This window comes from Callospermophilus lateralis, chromosome 3 (assembly GCF_048772815.1).
Source record: "Callospermophilus lateralis isolate mCalLat2 chromosome 3, mCalLat2.hap1, whole genome shotgun sequence".
NCBI classification, from domain to species: domain Eukaryota; kingdom Metazoa; phylum Chordata; class Mammalia; order Rodentia; family Sciuridae; genus Callospermophilus; species Callospermophilus lateralis.
In genome coordinates this window covers 177241227-177259358 of record NC_135307.1, presented here as the reverse complement: position 1 = coordinate 177259358, position 18132 = coordinate 177241227, and the positions used below count along the sequence as shown (strand labels likewise).

The window sequence follows — 18132 nt, the reverse complement described above, 5'->3', positions numbered from 1 at the left end:
CCTATGGAGTTGATTGCCAAATTTAAAAGTCAATTATCACCTAATTATAAAGTCAACTAGAGCCAATAAATATATTAATGTATATCCACATTAGCTTCCCTTATCTTCTTTCTTTTTTTGGTTGTAATTTTGTTTTAAAATAATTTTACATTTAAAATTTCGACAATGATAGTTGTTTTGGTAGTTCCTTTAAAAAGTTAAAAATGGAATTACCATAAGAGCTAGCAATTCCACTGTGAGGTATACACCCAAAAGAATGGAAAGTTCAAAGAGCTATTAGTACACCTACATTCTTAGGAGCATTATTTACAATAGTCCCAAAATGGAAGTGATTCAAATGTCCATCAACGGATGAATGGCTAAAACATATGTTAATCCATACAATGAAATATTATTCAGCTATAAAAAGAAGGAAATTCTAGAACATGCTGCAATGTGGATGAACCTTAAAGACATCATGCTAAGTCAATAAGCCAGTCACAAACAAAACAAGTACTACTATATGATTACATGAAGTACCTAGAGTAATCAAATTTCTGAAGACAGAAAATAGAAGGGTGAGGGCTGGAGTTGTGGCTCAGCGGTAGAGTACTCACCTAGTGTGATTGAGGCCCTGGTTCAATCCTCAGCACCACATAAAAATAAAGGTATTGTGTCCAACTATAACTAAAATAAAATATTTAAAAAAAGAAAGTAAAAGGGTGGATGCCAGGAGCTGGGGGAAGTGGGGAATGAAGAGTTAGTATTTAGTGGGTACAGTTTCAGTATTGCAAGAAGAGAAAAGTTCTGGAGATGGATGGTGGTGATGGCTGCACACTATGTGAATTGTCAATGCCACTGTATATTCAAAAGAGTTGTTCTGTGCTGCTGTATTTATTTAAAATATTTTTTTAAATAGCAAGAATGGTCCAAAAAACTAAATATCCTTTGCTCAGGTTTGCCAATTGTTATCATTTGTTTATATTTTCTCTCTCTAAATACACATTGAGTTTTCTAAATAATTTCAAAGTAAGTTGAAGAAACCAAGTTACTATGTGTATTTCCCAGAAATACAATTCTATTTTGTTCATCTGCTCAGGTTACCAAGGGTTTCAGTCTGTTTTCTCCTCTTCCTAGCCCCTGGCCCTGCTGCCCTTCCTTTTTTTTTTTGAATGGGGGATGAACCCAGGGGTGCTTAATCACTGAGCCATACCCCAACCCTTTCTACTTTTTTTTTTTTTTTTTTTTGAGACAGGGTCTTGCTAAATTGCAGAGACGGGTTTGTACTCTAAGCCTCCTGCCTCAGCCTCCCAAACTGAAGGGATTATAGGCCTGTGTCACCACACCCAGCTGTTTTCTTCTTGTTCCTGATTTTCTTTTGGCAATGTGAGGCCATGGAAGAAGAATGGGTGGGAGGGGAAAAAAGGAAAGGGTTGGTTGGGAATGTCTCGTGGACATCTTCAATTTTACAGAGGATAGTGTTGACGCTCCAGAAAACGAAGAAGCCTGGCTAAAAATCATATTGCACATGTCTGACTGCCACCTCTCACTGCCCCCTACCTCCTACTAGTGACTGTCCCCGAAACCCACAGCCCTGCAGCAACCATGGAAAACCTTTGTTCCAGCTTTGGTGCTACTTCTCAGCCAACTAGAAACTGTAACTGGCCCTCACTGCCTGCTATGAACCAGCACAGATCCATTCGGCAACTCAATGCCCCTGTTGCTAAGCTGTTAAGTCTTAACTCCCCAAATAGCACAAGGGCAATGGGGCCAAACGGCCTCAGGTATGTTATCCTAAAAGTGTTTCCTTGTGATTTAGCCTTCTGGAGTTAGGAAGTGACCCAACTCACTCCTAGACTTCCCATAACTGGAAGATAAAATTTTCCCATGATTATAAAAAAGGAAAAGAAGATTCAAAGAATGCTTTTGCTTCCAATCTCAAGATGGGATCTTGAACATTTCCTATAATAAATGCTGGCAATATCCCCTGTGTTTATTTTTCAAATGGGTTTTTTCATTTTCCCCAAACAGTGGAGGCTTTTAGTGCTGGGAGCTCTATTTTAGGCTTGTGTGGCCTGAGCACGCCTCTCCAAGTATGACTATGCCTATTTACATATGGAAACTCATTGCAGAGGGTGAGTATATTCTCTCTAGCACAGTTCCAGGGTTGTGTGTACAGAATTTCTTCTTTGAAAACAGGTGGCTCATTTGGGATTGATGAGTAACAGTGGCTCAACAGTGCACAGACTGCAGGGCTGTTTAACTAAGAAGATGCCAGAGTACAGAATAGCATGTGGACTTCCCGCAAAAACTTGTGGTAGCTGAGTGAGCCAAGACAAGGCCTTTGACTCTCTGGGCCTCAAGTCCTTCACCTGCTAAATGGGATAATACTGCCCAGCTGGTTGCCAGGAAATATTTTAAGGATAGGTGATAGGTTTTTGCTATGGTTTGGATACAATTTGAATGTGTCCCCCAAAGGTTCTTCACGTGTGGGAAGCTTGGTCCCTAATGTGGTAGTGTGACCTTTAACAGGTGGGGCCTAGTGGGAAGTCCCTGGATTATTTGAGGGGTGCTGCCCTAAAGGGATTAAGTTAGTTTTCATGGGTTAGTTCTTCTAAGAGCAAGTTATTTTAAAAGAGAGAGCCTGGCCCCTCTCTCTCTGGCTTCCTGTCTGCTCACTTTTCTCTCATGCACATTCCCTCCTCTGTCATGCTATCTGCCACTTGACACAGACAGGGAGACCCTCACCAGTGTTGGCACCATGCCCTTTGAACTTTTGGATTCCAAAACTGTGAGCTAAATAAACTTTTTCTCTACAAATTACCCACCTCAGGTATTTCATTACAGTAATGGAAAAATGGCCTAATGCACCTCTGTAGTACTTCATATAAAGCCTGGTATACACTGGGCACTCCATACCTGAGCCTAAGCCCTTCTCCTTTTTCTTTTTGTCTGGGGATTGAACTTGGGGCTCAACCACTGAACCACATCCCCAGCCCTATTCTGTATTTTATTTAGAGACAGGGTCTCACCGAGTTGCTTAGCGCCTTGCCATTGCTGAGGCTGGCTTTGAACTCACAATCTTCCTCCCAAACTGCTGGGATTACAGGTACCACGCCTGACCCTTCTCCTTGATTCTTTACACTGTGACTCCCTGGACCCTCTGATCCATGCCTACATTAGTGGTAAGGATCTTTAAAGGATGAAAAACATTTATTGCCAACATTTGTGTCAAGGGGTAACATATTTACTGCTTTTGAATGAACTTCTCTCCTGCTTTGTCCTTCACCACCCGATTCTTAACCTGTTCCCTGATGTGTGTTTTGGGGTGGGGGTGGGTATGTTGGGGGACCCTTGAGAAATGTTGCCTCTTCTTCCAGGCCATAGTCTGCTCAGAGGTGCTCCCACATTGGCAAGCCCCTCCCTACACTGCCCTTCCCAATTTCTCTTAAGCAACACCCTCTCGCTCAGTGTCTATTAATAGTTGAGTGAAGACCTCTGCTTTTCCCTGCCAGCCAGTTTTTCCCCACCCCCAGGCTAATGTCAACATTAAGACTTTAGCCTTTCATTTAGAGAAGGATGTGGGTGAGATATTAGCCACGCCCCTCCCAACCTCTAAAGGCTCAGTTGCCTATTTCATTGAATGGGAATGGATTTCTGGATAGTCAGATCCTCATCAAAAAGATGCTAATAACCTCTAACATGTACTGAATACTCCTGTGTGTGATGGGACTTCACGTTTGTAACCCAAATATAATGGGGGCAGGCATCAGGCTGTCCACTCCCTGCTTGGGAATTCACAGAAGTAGTAACACCACATCACTATAATTAAGAGTCACTCAAATGTTACACATTCTCAGGCACAAACAGCTCCCTGAGGACCTCTGCAGGCTCCCTCCCACTCAAGTGCTTCCTGTGGCACTTTGCTCTTCCTCTGTTCTCTCTGGAGTTCCTGAAGCCCAAAACCCTACCATTTTTCCTCCGCAGGGTCCTCACCCAAGGGTGCCCTTCAAGTCCATTTCCTCACTGGATACTCCCACAGAAAACATGTTCTGCCTCATTCTAGAAGGTTTTTCTCTCACTTTCCAGGAAGGGGAATCCAGGAATCTTGGAGAATGAAATCTTCCATCATGTTATAAACATGCCACCTCTTTTAATACTCAATAGTCATTAAGTGGCAAAGCTGGCAGGACCTCATGGTCAGATGCATAGCCAGGTAGCTGAAATGTTATAATAAGTGCTCTGTACAGGTTAGCTCTTCTCCCTGGCTCTGGCCATGTTAAGTCTGTTCAGAAATCCCCGGAGCTCCCTACTAGAACTTGAACTTTAGTCAGTGTTTATAGGTTCACTACCTCTCTGCCTTCTGACATCCACATGCAAGTCTGAGGGGGAAATAAATTCATATTCCTCCTTTTCTGGTTTACAGTATGTAAAGAATTTTAAATAATAATAAAAAAAGAACATGCTTTCAAATTATACTCACTTCTCATTCATGAAAACCACTGGTCATCAAACTTGCGCATTTTTCCATCGGGGAAACTGAGGTTCAGACAAGTTCGCAAGGTGCTCAAGGGGGTCCACAGAGATAGAAATGGAGCCTGATTCCCAGCTCAGTGCTCAGTCTATTCCTTGCCAAGGGTGGAACATGGGGGTATGGGAGAGCTCCTGTGCTACCATGGCCTCTGCCAGGTCCTACAGTGCTCATAAGCTAACATATGAGGTTTCTTTTTGTTTGTTTTGTGGTGCTGGGGATTGAACCCAGGGCCAAGGCAAATATTCTACCAACTGAGCTATATCCCCAGCCCACATAGGAGGTTTCTTAAGGAGGGAGGTTGCTTGGCACTTGGACTCTGGTGCTGAGGCTGGATGGAGAGAGGAACCCTGAGTTCTGGGACCAGGTAAGTAAGTAATAGCCCCAGACTGAGGGCCCCCAGAGGGACTGAGGATCCCTCTTCAGCTGTAACCCTACTGCCTGCCTCATTGTATCTGACCTGCTTCCACTCTCCCAGGGTGCTTGATCCTCATCCTTGACCCAGGATGCCTGCTCCTATCATGCTGTCAACCTCTGATCTCCCTCCTTATATTCCTCTCCCCCACAGTCAGACCCTGTCTAAGTGACAGAGAGGATCAGTCTGTAGCCTGCAGGTCCAACACAGCCATGTGTGTTTTGTTTGAATGACACTGTCCAAAAACAATTTGAATTAGTTGATTATGTTTAGAAACCAATAGGAATCATCTAAAATGATGGATTTCTTGATTCTCTTTAACAATCTACAGACTGGCAAGAGCAGACCTGCTTTATTCTTTTTTTTTTTTTTTTTTTTTTTTAGAGAGAGAATTTTAATATTTCTTTCTCTTTTTTTTTTTAATGGTAATATTTATTTCTTAGTACTCGGCGGACACAACATCTCTGCCTGTATGTGGTGCTGAGCATCGAACCCGGGCCGCACGCATGGCAGGCGAGCGCACTACCACTTGAGCCACATCCCTAGCCCTGCAGACCTGCTTTAATTTCTGGCATGGCATCAACTGCCTGGGCTAAAGGAGCAGTTGCTCCAACTGGATGGAGAATTGTCAAATTGGGTGCCCAACATCCCATCATTCTATGGCTTCCCAGTTGTACTCTTCATACAAACTTGTCCAACCTTGAAGGCATTTGTATTCATAATCATATTATTGACCACTTTGATTTGAGCCTTGTGCCTTCCCAATCAGCTCTCACTGGATAAAACCCTCCCAACCCGAGACTCCCACTGACAGTCCACCACCCACAACAGCCTCATAATCTATTCCCTCAGCTTAGCCCACAAGTGCCAGGGGAATCTGTGCCCCAGTTGCTGCCCCCAGTACCTCTCCAGACTCCTGGTTCAGCCCTCTAGGAACTCCCTTCCAAGCCCCATAACCCCCATGGTGGTCATTCTGAAAACACAGAGAGGAATTTGACATCTTTTATTGATTCTAAAGAAGGACTCCTGCATTTTTATACTGAGGAAGGAGTTCTTGGATTTTGTGCCGGGGTGCTGAGATGGCTTGGACGATCCTCAGTGGGGGGAGGTACTTCTGGGATGCCATAAAAATGGGATGATGTGGCTTAACTTTCTTGTTGACACTACACAAATCCAGGATCAGAGACTTTGGGTTGTAGATGCTTTTCTTCTTGGGCCCAACTGGGGTAAATGGTAGTATTTTGCGAGGCTCCACCAGCAGCCGTACTAGGTCCTTCCGAAAGATATTCCAGCTGTTCTCCTTGAGCAATCTCTGGCACATGTCATCATCACTGAAGGGTAGGATAGAAGTTGCACTCTCTAGCTAGCTCCTCCCTACCCTTGCCCTTCCAGCCTTTCCTCCTGCCACTCTTTCCCATCCCTAAATACAGGAACCCAGTTCTAGCTCTTTGCCTTTCTCCAGGCTCCTGTCTCCTACTCTACCTTTCTATGACCTTCTTTGCATAGACCTATGCTTTCCCCTGCAGTGGTTACAAGCCATATGCAGCTACTGAGTACCTGAAATGTGGCTAATCTGAATTAGGGATGTGCTTTGAGTATAAAACATACACTAGATTTCAGAGACTTACAACACAAAAGAATGGAAAATATTTCATGAATAGTTTTTATATTGATAAAATGTTTAAATTATAATACTTTAGATATACTGAATCTAAAAATAGATTATTCACCTATTTCTTTTCATGTCTTACAATGTGGTTATCAAAACATTTAAATTATATATAGGATCTCTAGCCATCCAAGAAATATAAATCAAAACCACAATGAGGGCTGGAGTTGTAGCTCAGTTGTAGAGCGCTTGCCTAGCATGTGTGAGGCACTGGGTTCAATTCTCAGCACCACTTATAAATAAAATAAATAAAGCTTCATCGACAACTAAAAAAAAATCTTTAAAAATACAATGAGACACCACCTATACCCACTAGGGTTGTTACCACAAAAAAGACTGACAATGCCAGGCGTGGTGGCACATACCTGTAATCCTAGTGGCTTGGGAGACTGAGGCAGGAGGATCACAAGTTCAAAGTTCAAAGCCTGCCTCAGCAACAAAAAGGCACTAAGCAGCTCAGTGAGACCCTGTCTCTAAATAAAATACAAAATAGGGCTGGGGATGTGGCTCAGTGGTCGAATGCCTCTGAGTTCAATTCTTGGTACCCATCCTACTCCATACCGCCCCACCCCGAAAAAAAAAAAAAAAAAAAAAAAAGACTGACAGGAGAGCTAGAGATATAGCTCAGTGGCAAAGTGGTTACTTAGTGTGCACAAGGTCCTGGGTATGATCCACAGCACCAAAAGTGAGGAAAAAAAGACAGTAATAAATATTGATGAAGATTGTGCAGATATTAGAATGAGGATTTTGCTGTATGGATGTAAACTGCTATGTAGCCATTTTGGAAAATGGCCTGACAATTCCTTAAGAGGTTAAACACAAATTACCATATGACCCAGCAATTCATTCCTAGGTATATATATAAGAGAAATGAAAATATATATCTAGGGGATGGGGATGTGGCTCAAGCGGTAGCGCGCTCGCCTGGTGTGCGTGCGGCCCGGGTTCGATCCTCAGCACCACATACAAACAAAGATGTTGTGTCCGCCGAGAACTAATAAATAAATATTAAAAAAATTCTCTCTCTCTCTCTCTCTCTCTCTCTCCCTCCCTCCCCCACTCTCTCTTTAAAAAAAAAATATATATATATCTATAAAAAAAGCCTGTACAATAATGTTCATAGCAGTATTATTTATAATAGCTAAAAAGTGTAAATAATCCAAATGCCCATCAACTGGTAAGTATATAAATAAGGTGTGATATATACATATTGTATGACTCCATCTATATAAAATGTCCAGAACAGTCAAATCTAGAGAGACATATCATAGATTGGTGGCTGCCTTGGACTGGTCATGGTGCTCTGGCCCTACCCAGGCCCCTTTCCCCATAGAGAGTGGGGCAAACATGCATAGGATGTAACGGACTTAGCACTAACTGATTTATTTCCTTCTGAGACCACAGCAAGGGAAGGATGTTAAACTTCCATTGATTTGCTTGTGCTTGCCTACCTAAAGGGACAAGCCTAATAACTAACAACCTAGAAGGTTCTTCTGGCTAGATGATACTGACCAAGACAAAGTCAATTGTGATCCTAGAGATCTACCGAAGAAAACATGTAGAGGTCAGAATGGGCTATTAGCTAGTCCTTTTGGTATCGGTGATGTTCCAAAGCCAGCTCATAACCGTTCACAAAAGCTAACAGTGTGAATTCTCTTCTCAACTCCATGTTGAATGATATCAGGTTGGTAGCTTGAAACTGGCCATGGTGGGCATATGTACACCACAAAAATCAGCAAGCCTTGCCAGTCAGGGTTTTCTCCAGCCTCCTGGAGAGCTGGTACCAGCACACCTCTAGTTTCCACTTGAAAAGTTCCCATTAATTCCAAATTTCTTACAAAATGAATAATAGTATCTGACTTTGACCTACTACTTATCAAGTGTCAAGCACTTTATATTGGTTAACTCATTTAATCTCTATTTCATAAACAAAGAAAGTTAGGGCTCAAAAGGGCTAAGGAACTCACTAAAATCTATGAGGGGTAAGCATGGGATTCTTTTATTTTTGGACCCAGAGTCCAAGTTGATACAGACAAGATTCCACATCATGTCTGGATGATGATGGTCACATTTGTTTCTAGTCTACTCTGTTACTAAGCAGGGCAGCTTTCCAGAGTCCTCTGCCTGGTAGTTCCATTCCAATCCCCTGCCTCACTTGATGATTTCTTACGTCTTCATAGGCTTTGACACTTAAGCTCATGTGGCTTTTCAGCACTCTGGGGCAACCCCAGCATTGAATCTTGTTGTTTACTTGATTTGGAGGAGCCTCTTCATTTTGGCCTTTGAGGATTCCTCTGTCTTTCCTATGAACTGAGATCTCCATTTTGTTCTACATGCAATGGCCTAGGTTGTGTATGGGTGATTTTTAGGTTTCTAGCCCATGGCATTGACAGGGCTGGTGCCTCTGCCTGACTGATTTTAGGACCTCAAGTCCTTAGTTAAAACTTAAGAGATTTGAGCTACATAATGGATATGTTTCTGGCCTGCTTTGGCAGTCTAAAAAAGCATGAGTTCAACCATTAATGAAGACAGAACCCTGCCTGTCAGCATTAGAGATGACTAAAGCAAAGCGCTGACTTGGCAGTACAGGCACCAAGTGCTCAAACATCTGTGCAGGCAAGTCTATGTGAACCTTTTCAGAATTTCAATTCCACAAACACTAGTTGAAACCACCCAGTGCCAGCTATCACTTGAGGAGCTGAGGTTCCTTAGATCTTTTTCAAGTAGGTCAGTCTGAACAGCCATTTTCCATATTGGTAGTGCACAGAAAACAGAGATGTAGCACCTCTGAACTGGGAGAAGTCAACATGAGTCTCCACTTGTTTTTCTCATAAAATTCCTTCAATTTTTTGCCACATAAAATTTGCTCATTATTATTCTTAAATCCACTCATTTCTTTTACTTAAATATCTACTTTAGCTCTTTCCTGAGCAACAAAATCTACCAATCTCGAGGTTAGTAAGCTCATTCTGATATTTTTCTAATGCACACTGTCAAGGTTAAATATGTCAATCTGTGCACCATAGAAAATCATCTTGCAAACCTTCTGTGGAATGTGTTTCATATTTTGGGAAACAATGATCTAAGTCAATTTTTTCTTGTTCTGCTGATTGGACTCTGAATTCTGAGAGGAAATGACTTGCCCAAGATCATAGAGCTCTCATATAGAATTATGAACTCATTGGACACACTGCAAGAATCTACAGATCTGAGCAGGCTGCAGTAGCACACACCTGTAATTCTCAGCAACTTGGGAGGCTGAGGCAGGAGGAAAACAAGTTTGAGGCCAGTCTCAGTAACTTAGTGAGACTCTGTCTCAAAATAAAAAATAAACAGGACTAGTGAAGTTGCTCAGTGGTGAAAAATATTCTACAGATCTGCCTGCCTCCACACCTCCTCTTTCTCTACCACTGGACTAGCACTTGCTTCCAACACCTGCTGGCAAAACCAGGTAAGTTTATGTATACTACCAAAGACAAAGTGGTAGCATATATATAATTTTGTACTGCTCCTTCCATATATCACTAGCTTACCCACTTAACACTCCAGTTATGGAGTCATTAAACTTATCATCTTTTAATAAGACAGGGATATGCTTCTATCAAGGGAATGTACTGTTTTTCTTACTATCTCCTTATGTGTGCAAAGGTGGAGGTAATGGTGGTGATTTTCCTATTATGAATATGACTGCTATGAACATTTTAATGCTTGTAGCTTTCCCCACATTTTGGCTTCCTAAGGAAAAAATTCAGGGATGAATCACTGCCTCAAAGGGTAGGATCATATAAGGCTAAAATTAACAATGTCAAAAGGAATATGAGGCTAAAATTATCATCAAAAGGATTGAGCCAATTTAGAATATAATAACTACCAGTTTCATTTCACTATTGTCAGCATTCAGTAATTTTTTTTTATTTTTTGTCCTCCCTCCCTCCCTTCTTTCTTTCTTTTACTATAACAGGCAAAAGCTCGTTCCTTTGATCTGATGGGACTTACACACTGCCCAATACTGACCTGGGGTACTCAATGTCAGACCTCAACAACTTCTCTCTTGTCTCTTCATCAATCATTTCATAAAATTTTTCTTTCCTTAATCGAATCAACTCAGTTCCCAGGCTCACGAGAATCAAGGGCCGCATGTCACGACGGCTCTCTGGAAGGAAGGCTTGGTGAAAGCCCTAGAAAAAAGTAATCACAGAAAACTGGACCTCAGAAACCAGTCAGTTTTACCAGCAGATTTTCTAGATAGCAAAATAAGGCCTCAAATAAGAGGTGAATCCACTGCAGTCACTGAGCTTGTGATGGGGAGGGGAAGTCCAGGGCTACTTTTGCTACTTGACATGACAGTCTTCTGATTCCTGGAATAGAAAGCCCTAAGTGCTTTCTCCATGGTCCCAACTCCATAGAGCAGGCTCTGTTCCAAGAACTACACTCATACCACTGCTTCTTGAGCTTTCTCCAATGTCCAATCTCAACTTTCTTTTTTGAGACAGGTTTCACTCTGATGCCCAGGATAGCCTTGAACCTCTGTGCTAAAGTGATCCTCTGCCTTGGCCTCCTGGACTAGCTAGAACTAGCCATCTCACCCGGCTTTCAACTCATTTTTGCCAAGCAAGCTTGTTTTCTCTTCCTCAGGACTTAGAACATAAACTAAATAGCTAGTCCTTATTTAGACATCCCCCTTTTCAGCCACCCCTTACCCCATCCTTTTCTGTAGGCCCTAGTCCTCTCTGCAGCTTAGTGTACCCCCTGCTTTTTGGCTTGGTTCATACCTGGTTGTATCTGAAAATGAGATGGAGAGCCATAGGCATACCTGCTTGCTTTACAGAGTAAGCCTCTTTATAAGGAGACACTCTGGAACTGGATGAGCAAAGCCAATAACCCTTGTTGCTATACTCTAAATCCAGTGCTCACACTTTAGCTTCTTGGCTGGTTAATTAAGACTCAGGTAGGGAGGGAAGGAGAGGCTACTGGCCCCCCAGAGCCTCCAGCACCCAGCTTTCTAAGACTCAAGAACAAAAGAGATCCCAAATCAAGAGACCTGCTCTTTGGAGGCCAGGTAAGATTAATCCTGGCTTCCAAAAGGATATCTACATTTTTCATTTGCTTTGTGGCTTTGGGCAAGCGATACCTCCCTGGGCTGCTGTTTGCTCACCTATGAAATTAAAGTGGCAGCCAGGCACAGTGGTGGTGGTACATATCTGTAATTCCAGCCACTCAGGAGGCTAGGCAAGAGGATTACAAGTTTGAGGCCATCTGGGTTCAATCTCCAGTACTAAGCAAGTGGGGAAAGGAGCGTGGGCAGGGGGCAAAAATGTTGCTCCTACTATGTGAAGAAAATACATACAAATATAATCTTCACAACTGCCCTATTGTATAGGGATCATCCTCCTTAGCTGTAGAAAACGAGGTTCAGAAAAGAAAATTTACTTGTCCACAGTCATGTATTTTATATTCCCAACAATGATAACACTGACAACAATTTTTATGGTTTGGATATGAGATATCCTTCAAAAGCTCCTGTGTTAATGCAGGAATACTCAGAGGTAAAATGATTAGATTAGGAAAGCTGTAACCTAATCAGTCCATCCTAGTTGGAATGGACTGACTGGATGGTAACTGTAGGCCATAGAGTTATCAGTAGGGGTGTGGCTGGAGGAGGAGGGTCATTCACTGGGGGAGTGCCCTGGAAGGGTTCATCTTCCCTGTAGTCTCTTCTCCACTTACCCCTCTGCCTCTCTCTGCTTCTGGCCACCATGAGCAGAGTAGCACTTCTTTGCCATGCCTTTCTGCCAGGATGCGCTGCCTCACCTTGGGCCCAGAGCGATGGATTCTGTTGTCCCTGGACTAAACATCTTAACTTTGAGCCAAAATAAACTTTCCCTCCTCCAATTCATCCTTGTCAGGTATTTTGATCACAGCATCACAAAACCTGATTAACACAAAGATGAAGGTAGCACCAGCTAATATTTATTAAGCATCCACTAAATTACAGGGCCTCTTGTAGTTTGTGGTTATATTAAGTCATTTAAGCCTCACAAAGACAATGGCATGGTTCCCTATTTTATAGATGAGGATGCTGAGGTTAAGAAAAGTGTCCAAACATTATACAGCATTAAAGCAATAAAACCATTCTTTTTAACATTTTTTATATTTATTTTTTAGTTGTAGTTTGACACAATACCTTTATTTATTTATTTATTTTTATATGGTGCTGAGGATCGAACCCAGGGCCTCATACGTGCTAGGCAAGCACTCTACTGCTGAGCCACAACCCTAGCCCCAGGGGCACTCAACCACTGAGCCAAATCCCCAGCCAAATCCCCAAATCCCCCAGGGTCTCACTGAGTTGCTTAGTAACTCAATTTTTGCTGAGGCTGGCTTTGAACTCGAGATCCCCCCGTCTCAGCCTCCCAAGCCACTGGGATTCTAGGTATGCCACCATGCCCAGCTAAAGCCAGGATTTGAACCCAAGTGGTCTGTTTTCAGCATCCACACTTTTTACCACTATGGTATGAGGAAACTGAGGAATGAAGAGGTTGAGTAACTTGCCCAAGACATAAAGTGGCAAAGCCAGCATTTGTTTTTGTGTTGAGACAGAGTCTCATTACATTGCCCAGACTGGTGTCAAACTCATGATCTTCCTGGCTTAGCCACATAAAGCCAGGATTTGAACTGAGGAATATATTCAGGAGCAGTACTGGCACTCTTCTCCACTGCCAGGTCCATTCCCCATCACACACGAACACACCAACACACACGTGGGCATGCACACACACACACGCACATAGCTGGAGTCAGGTCACTTCCTCTGTCTATATCCTTCAAAAAGCTTCCCAAAGTACCGGGGATAAAACAGAATACTTCATCATGGCTGCCAAGGCATGGACTATCTATCTCACCATTGCTCTGCTTTTCAACCTGGTCCATTGCTGCCACTACCCTACCTTTTACTCTGTTCCAGCCATCCTGCCCTCCCTTCCAGTCTCTTCAACATGCTGTGCCTCCTTCCTGCCTTCCTGACTCCTTCCTTCCTTGCTTGTCCTTCTGTCTGAAATATTCTTCTCCCTGTTTCATCATTCAGGTCTCAGCTTGAACATACTTCCTCAGAGACCTCATTTAAGAAGGTCACCTCCCCACTCTGCTTTCCAGTACTTTTCCAACAGCAATTTACTATTTTTCATGTACTTGTTAGAAATCTGTATACTATGTGTAACCCAACTAGATCAAACACCCCATGAGGCAGAAGTTATGTTGGTTAACTCACATTGGCACCTTGTGCCATGCTTGGGAGCACAATAGATACTCAAGGAATATCTGTTAAATGAGTGCACAAATGGAGTCACAACATTCAAGATGGCAACTCACTCTGGTGAATTTCCTCATTTTCTGATGAGGATACAGATTGAAAGGCAAAGTGATTTGCCCAAGTCTGCACAGCTAGCAATTAGAAACAAAATCAGAATAAGATTCCTCCATCTGTCACCTCTTTGCTGCTCTGTCCATGACTCTGGCCTGTCCTGACTACCTCTTAGGCCTAGGCCTGCCTATTCCCTGGAAAATTGGTTCTCCTACACCTCTTGGCTCAAAATCTGAGTCTCTCTGCTCCAAGGCCCCCACCTCTGCTGTTCCCATACTCCTGCTTCCAAGGGTAAGGAAAACGTGATAGATTCTTACCTTTTGTAAGTGAATACTCAGAGCTGTTACCCACTCATTTGCCTTAAATGAAGCCAGGGCCTTGAAAGCAGTACAGAGTCTTATTCAAAAGCACCTCATTAAGACTTTCACCAACATTTTCTTCAAAGAGGGTCACATAAACAAGTATTTGTAGAGAGCCTTCTATGTATGTGGTGTCCTGTGCATAGAGGGGGAGAGGTGGCCAGGTCCTTTCACTAAGCCCTACTCATAACCTTCCCCGGCCTCCTAAGGAATTAAGACCAAACTCCCCATTCTGGCATCGTGAGTCCTCTATAGTACTGGCCTTATTGCTCATGTCCCTTACACAGCCTCCCATCAAGGTCACCATCTACCTGCCCTCTATGCTTTGATTCCACCCAGGATGCCCAAGCATGCCTAGCTTTTCCACCTTGGTTCCCTGTGTCTGTTCAGTTCTGAGCAGCACTCTCTGAAACACTGACAAATTTAAGAGAAGCAGGCAGTAAAGAGGCAGGAGAACACATCACATGAAGAATGACTAGAGAAATGGAGGCTGTTTGCCTGAATAAGAAAATAGTTAATGGAACATTGGCACTGTGCCTGGCTACAGAAATGCTGAAAGAAAACCAAAACATCATTCTCTAAATATCAATGGGGCCATCACATGGTAAGGAAGCTGATTTCTTCTATTTTCTTTTTTGGGAGGTAGAGACCATGGGAGTAGAGTTACTTTAAAGTTGCAAAAGGCAGCTGGCAAATACCTATAATCCCAACAACTCAGGAGCCTAAGGTAGGAAGATTACAAATTCAAAGATAGCCTGGGAAACTCAGTGATACCTTGTCACAAAATAAAAAATAAAAAGGGCTGGGAATGTAGCTCAGTGGTAAAGGAAGGGTTCTATCCCCAGGACTTGGGGCTAGGGGGAAAAGTTACAGAAGTTAGATTTTTCTTGAACAAAAGGAAGAATTTTCTAAGAATTCAAAAATATTCAAATCAGCTTAAAGGGTTCATTCTAGAGACTGGCTCTTTGATAGTCTTGGGCTGACTTTCCTGATACATCAACTAGTGAGACAGGACCAAACATGGGGAAGGAGGGCGTGAAGATGGTCTTGGAGCAACTGTAACGAGGCACAGCAGAAAGGGCACAGAGCAGGTTCTCAGACTCTGCATGAGTGCACACAGAGTTTCGAAAGAAAGCCTCTCCCCAGGCAGGCTGAGGCTCACTGCTCCATATCTGTTACCACCACGCTATTCATCCTGCCACTCAGCTCCGCACCCTTCACCAGCTTCAATGGTGATTAACTCATGACCAGTCTTGGTTCATCCATACTCACCCCTTTACTATTGGACTAATTTTTTAATGGTCTATTTTTTTAGAACAGCTTTAGATTTACAGAAAAACTGAGAAGCTAGTATTTTCATATATTTCCCAACCTGTTTCCCCTATTAATATCTTACATTATATGATATCTTTGTTAAAATGAACAAACCAATATTGACATATTATTATGAGGTTAATGAGTTATTTAGATTTCCTGTTTTTAATGTAATGCACTTTTTTTGGTGGGGGGGGGAGGTGATGGTGCTGCATCAAACCTAGGGCCTCTGCCACTGAGCTACATCCACAGCCTACCTAATGTCTTTTTTCTGTTCCATTATCCTATCCAAAATACCTTACATATAATTGTCATGTCCCTTTAGTCTCATCACAGTTGTGGTAGTTTCTCAGGCATACCTTATATCTGATAACCTTGATAGTTTGAAGGGTATACATCAGGAATTTTGTGGATGCTCTAGTATTAGAATTTGTCTGATATTTTTCTCACAATTATACTGGGTTTTGGGGTTACTGAGAGAATGACCATTAGACACAGTGCCATTTTCATCACACCATATCCAGTGGCAACATTATCAACATGATTTATTACTGTTGATGTTGTCCTTGATAACCTGGCTGAGGCAGTGTTTCTTAGATTTAGCCCTTTTCCTTACTGTACTCTTCAGAAGGAAGTCACTGTACACAGTTCAATCTAAAGAATAGGGATTATAATGTAATGTTCTTCCTTCTTGAGGGCAGGGTATCATGCTTCAGAATTATTCTGTAGGGAGATTTGTCTTTTCTCCATCTACTAATTCATTCACTATTGATTTATTTATATCATGAATGTATGTCATTCATTTATATCAGTATGTCATGGATGTTTATTTTATACTTTGGGTTTACAATCCTGTACTGCTTTATTTTATTGCTCAAATACCTTTGGCCAGCAGGGGTTCTTTACATGGGCCTATGCCCTTTGACATGCCCTGAAGTTTTCCCCCACCAACATTTCCTTTATTTTCAAGAACTATAAAATGTTCTAGGCTCATCTTACATAGACCACTGTTCCTTTTATTGGGAAATGTTATTAGAAATCAAGATCTGGCTTCTTGAGATTGGCCTGAGAAATGATTTTTTAATTTTTTTTGAAATGACACCAAAACCCAGGCAAATGAGATTGCTTCAAACTAAAATACTTATGCATAGCAAGGGAAATAATGAACAAAATAAAGAGACAACCTACAGGATGGGAGAAAAATTTGCAAACCACACAACTGATAAAGGAGTAATATCCAAAACATGAAAAACAACTTAGTAGTAATACAACAACCTGATTAAAAAAATGGGCAAAGTGCCAGGTGCATGTGCACATCTGTAATCCTAGCAGCTCAGGAGGCTGAGGTAGAAGGATCACCAATTCAAAGCCAGCCTCAGAAAATTAGCAGGCCCTAAACAATTTAGCAAGACTCTGTCTCAAAATAAAAAGGGCTGGGGATGTTGCTCAGTGGTTAAGCATCCCTGGGTTCAATCTCAGGTACAAAAAAAAAGAATTCCACCATTATGCATAATTATAATATGCTCAACATCATTAAGCATCAAGGAAGTAAAAATTCAGTATCAAGGAGATACTGAATCCTATTGTTATAAAACAGCAATTATCAAAAAGATTACAAATATTGGTAAGAATATTAAAAAAAGGAATCCTGGGCTGGGATTGTGGCTCAGTGGTAGAGCACTCGCCTAGTATGGGCGGAACCCGGGTTCGATCCTCAGCACCACATAAAGGCATTGTGTTGTGTCTATCTACACCTAAAAAATAAATATTAAAAAAAAGGAATACTTGCACATTGTTGATAGAAATGTAAATTAACATAACCAATATGTAAAACAGTATGGAGGTTCCTTAAAAAATTAAAAGAAATCATTTGATCCAGCAATCCTACTTCCAGATATATATTTAAAGGAAATGAAATCAGTATGTTAAAGAGATAGCTGCTTTCCATGTTTACTGCAGCATTATTCACAAGAGTGAAGATGTGAAATCAAAGGGCTGGGGGTGTAGCTCAGTAGTAGAGTGCTTAGCATATATGAGACACTGGGTTACTCTCCAGAATCACATAACAAATTAATTAATTAATTAATTAACTTAAAAAATAAAGTTATTAAAAAAATGCAAAATCAACCTAAGTGTCCCTCAATGTATGAACAGATAAAGAAAATGTGGTACATATGCCAATTATAGATCAGAATAATATCTATAATTGGCATATGTACTTCTTTAAAAAGAAGATAATATTGTCATTTGTAACAACACAGACGAACCTGGAGAACATTGTATTAAGTAAAATAAGCCTGTCACTGAAAGATAACACACATCTCACATATATGTGGAATCAAAAAAAAGCTGAACTCTAGAAGTAGAGTAGAATGACTGTCTGGTGCTGTGGGTTGGAGATGTTTTCGGGAGTTGTTGGTCAAAGGAAATAGAATTGCAGTTAGGAGGAATAAGTTCAAGACATCTATTGTACATGGTGGCTATAGATAATAATAATGTATATAC

The 18132-nt window shown here is 41.8% G+C and overlaps 1 protein-coding gene across 1 annotated transcript in view; it reads right to left on the bottom strand.

Annotated features, from left to right (window-relative positions):
* Positions 1–5937: 5937 nt before the first annotated feature.
* Cnbd2 (cyclic nucleotide binding domain containing 2) overlaps positions 5938–18132 on the bottom strand; it is a 48182-nt gene continuing 35987 nt past the window's right edge. The window contains exons 11-12 of the mRNA XM_076849070.1: positions 10609–10772; positions 5938–6256 (exon numbers count right to left, since the gene is read on the bottom strand). Of these exons, the coding sequence (XP_076705185.1) occupies positions 5938–6256; positions 10609–10772 (483 nt within the window). The remainder of the gene's footprint in view (positions 6257–10608; positions 10773–18132) is intronic.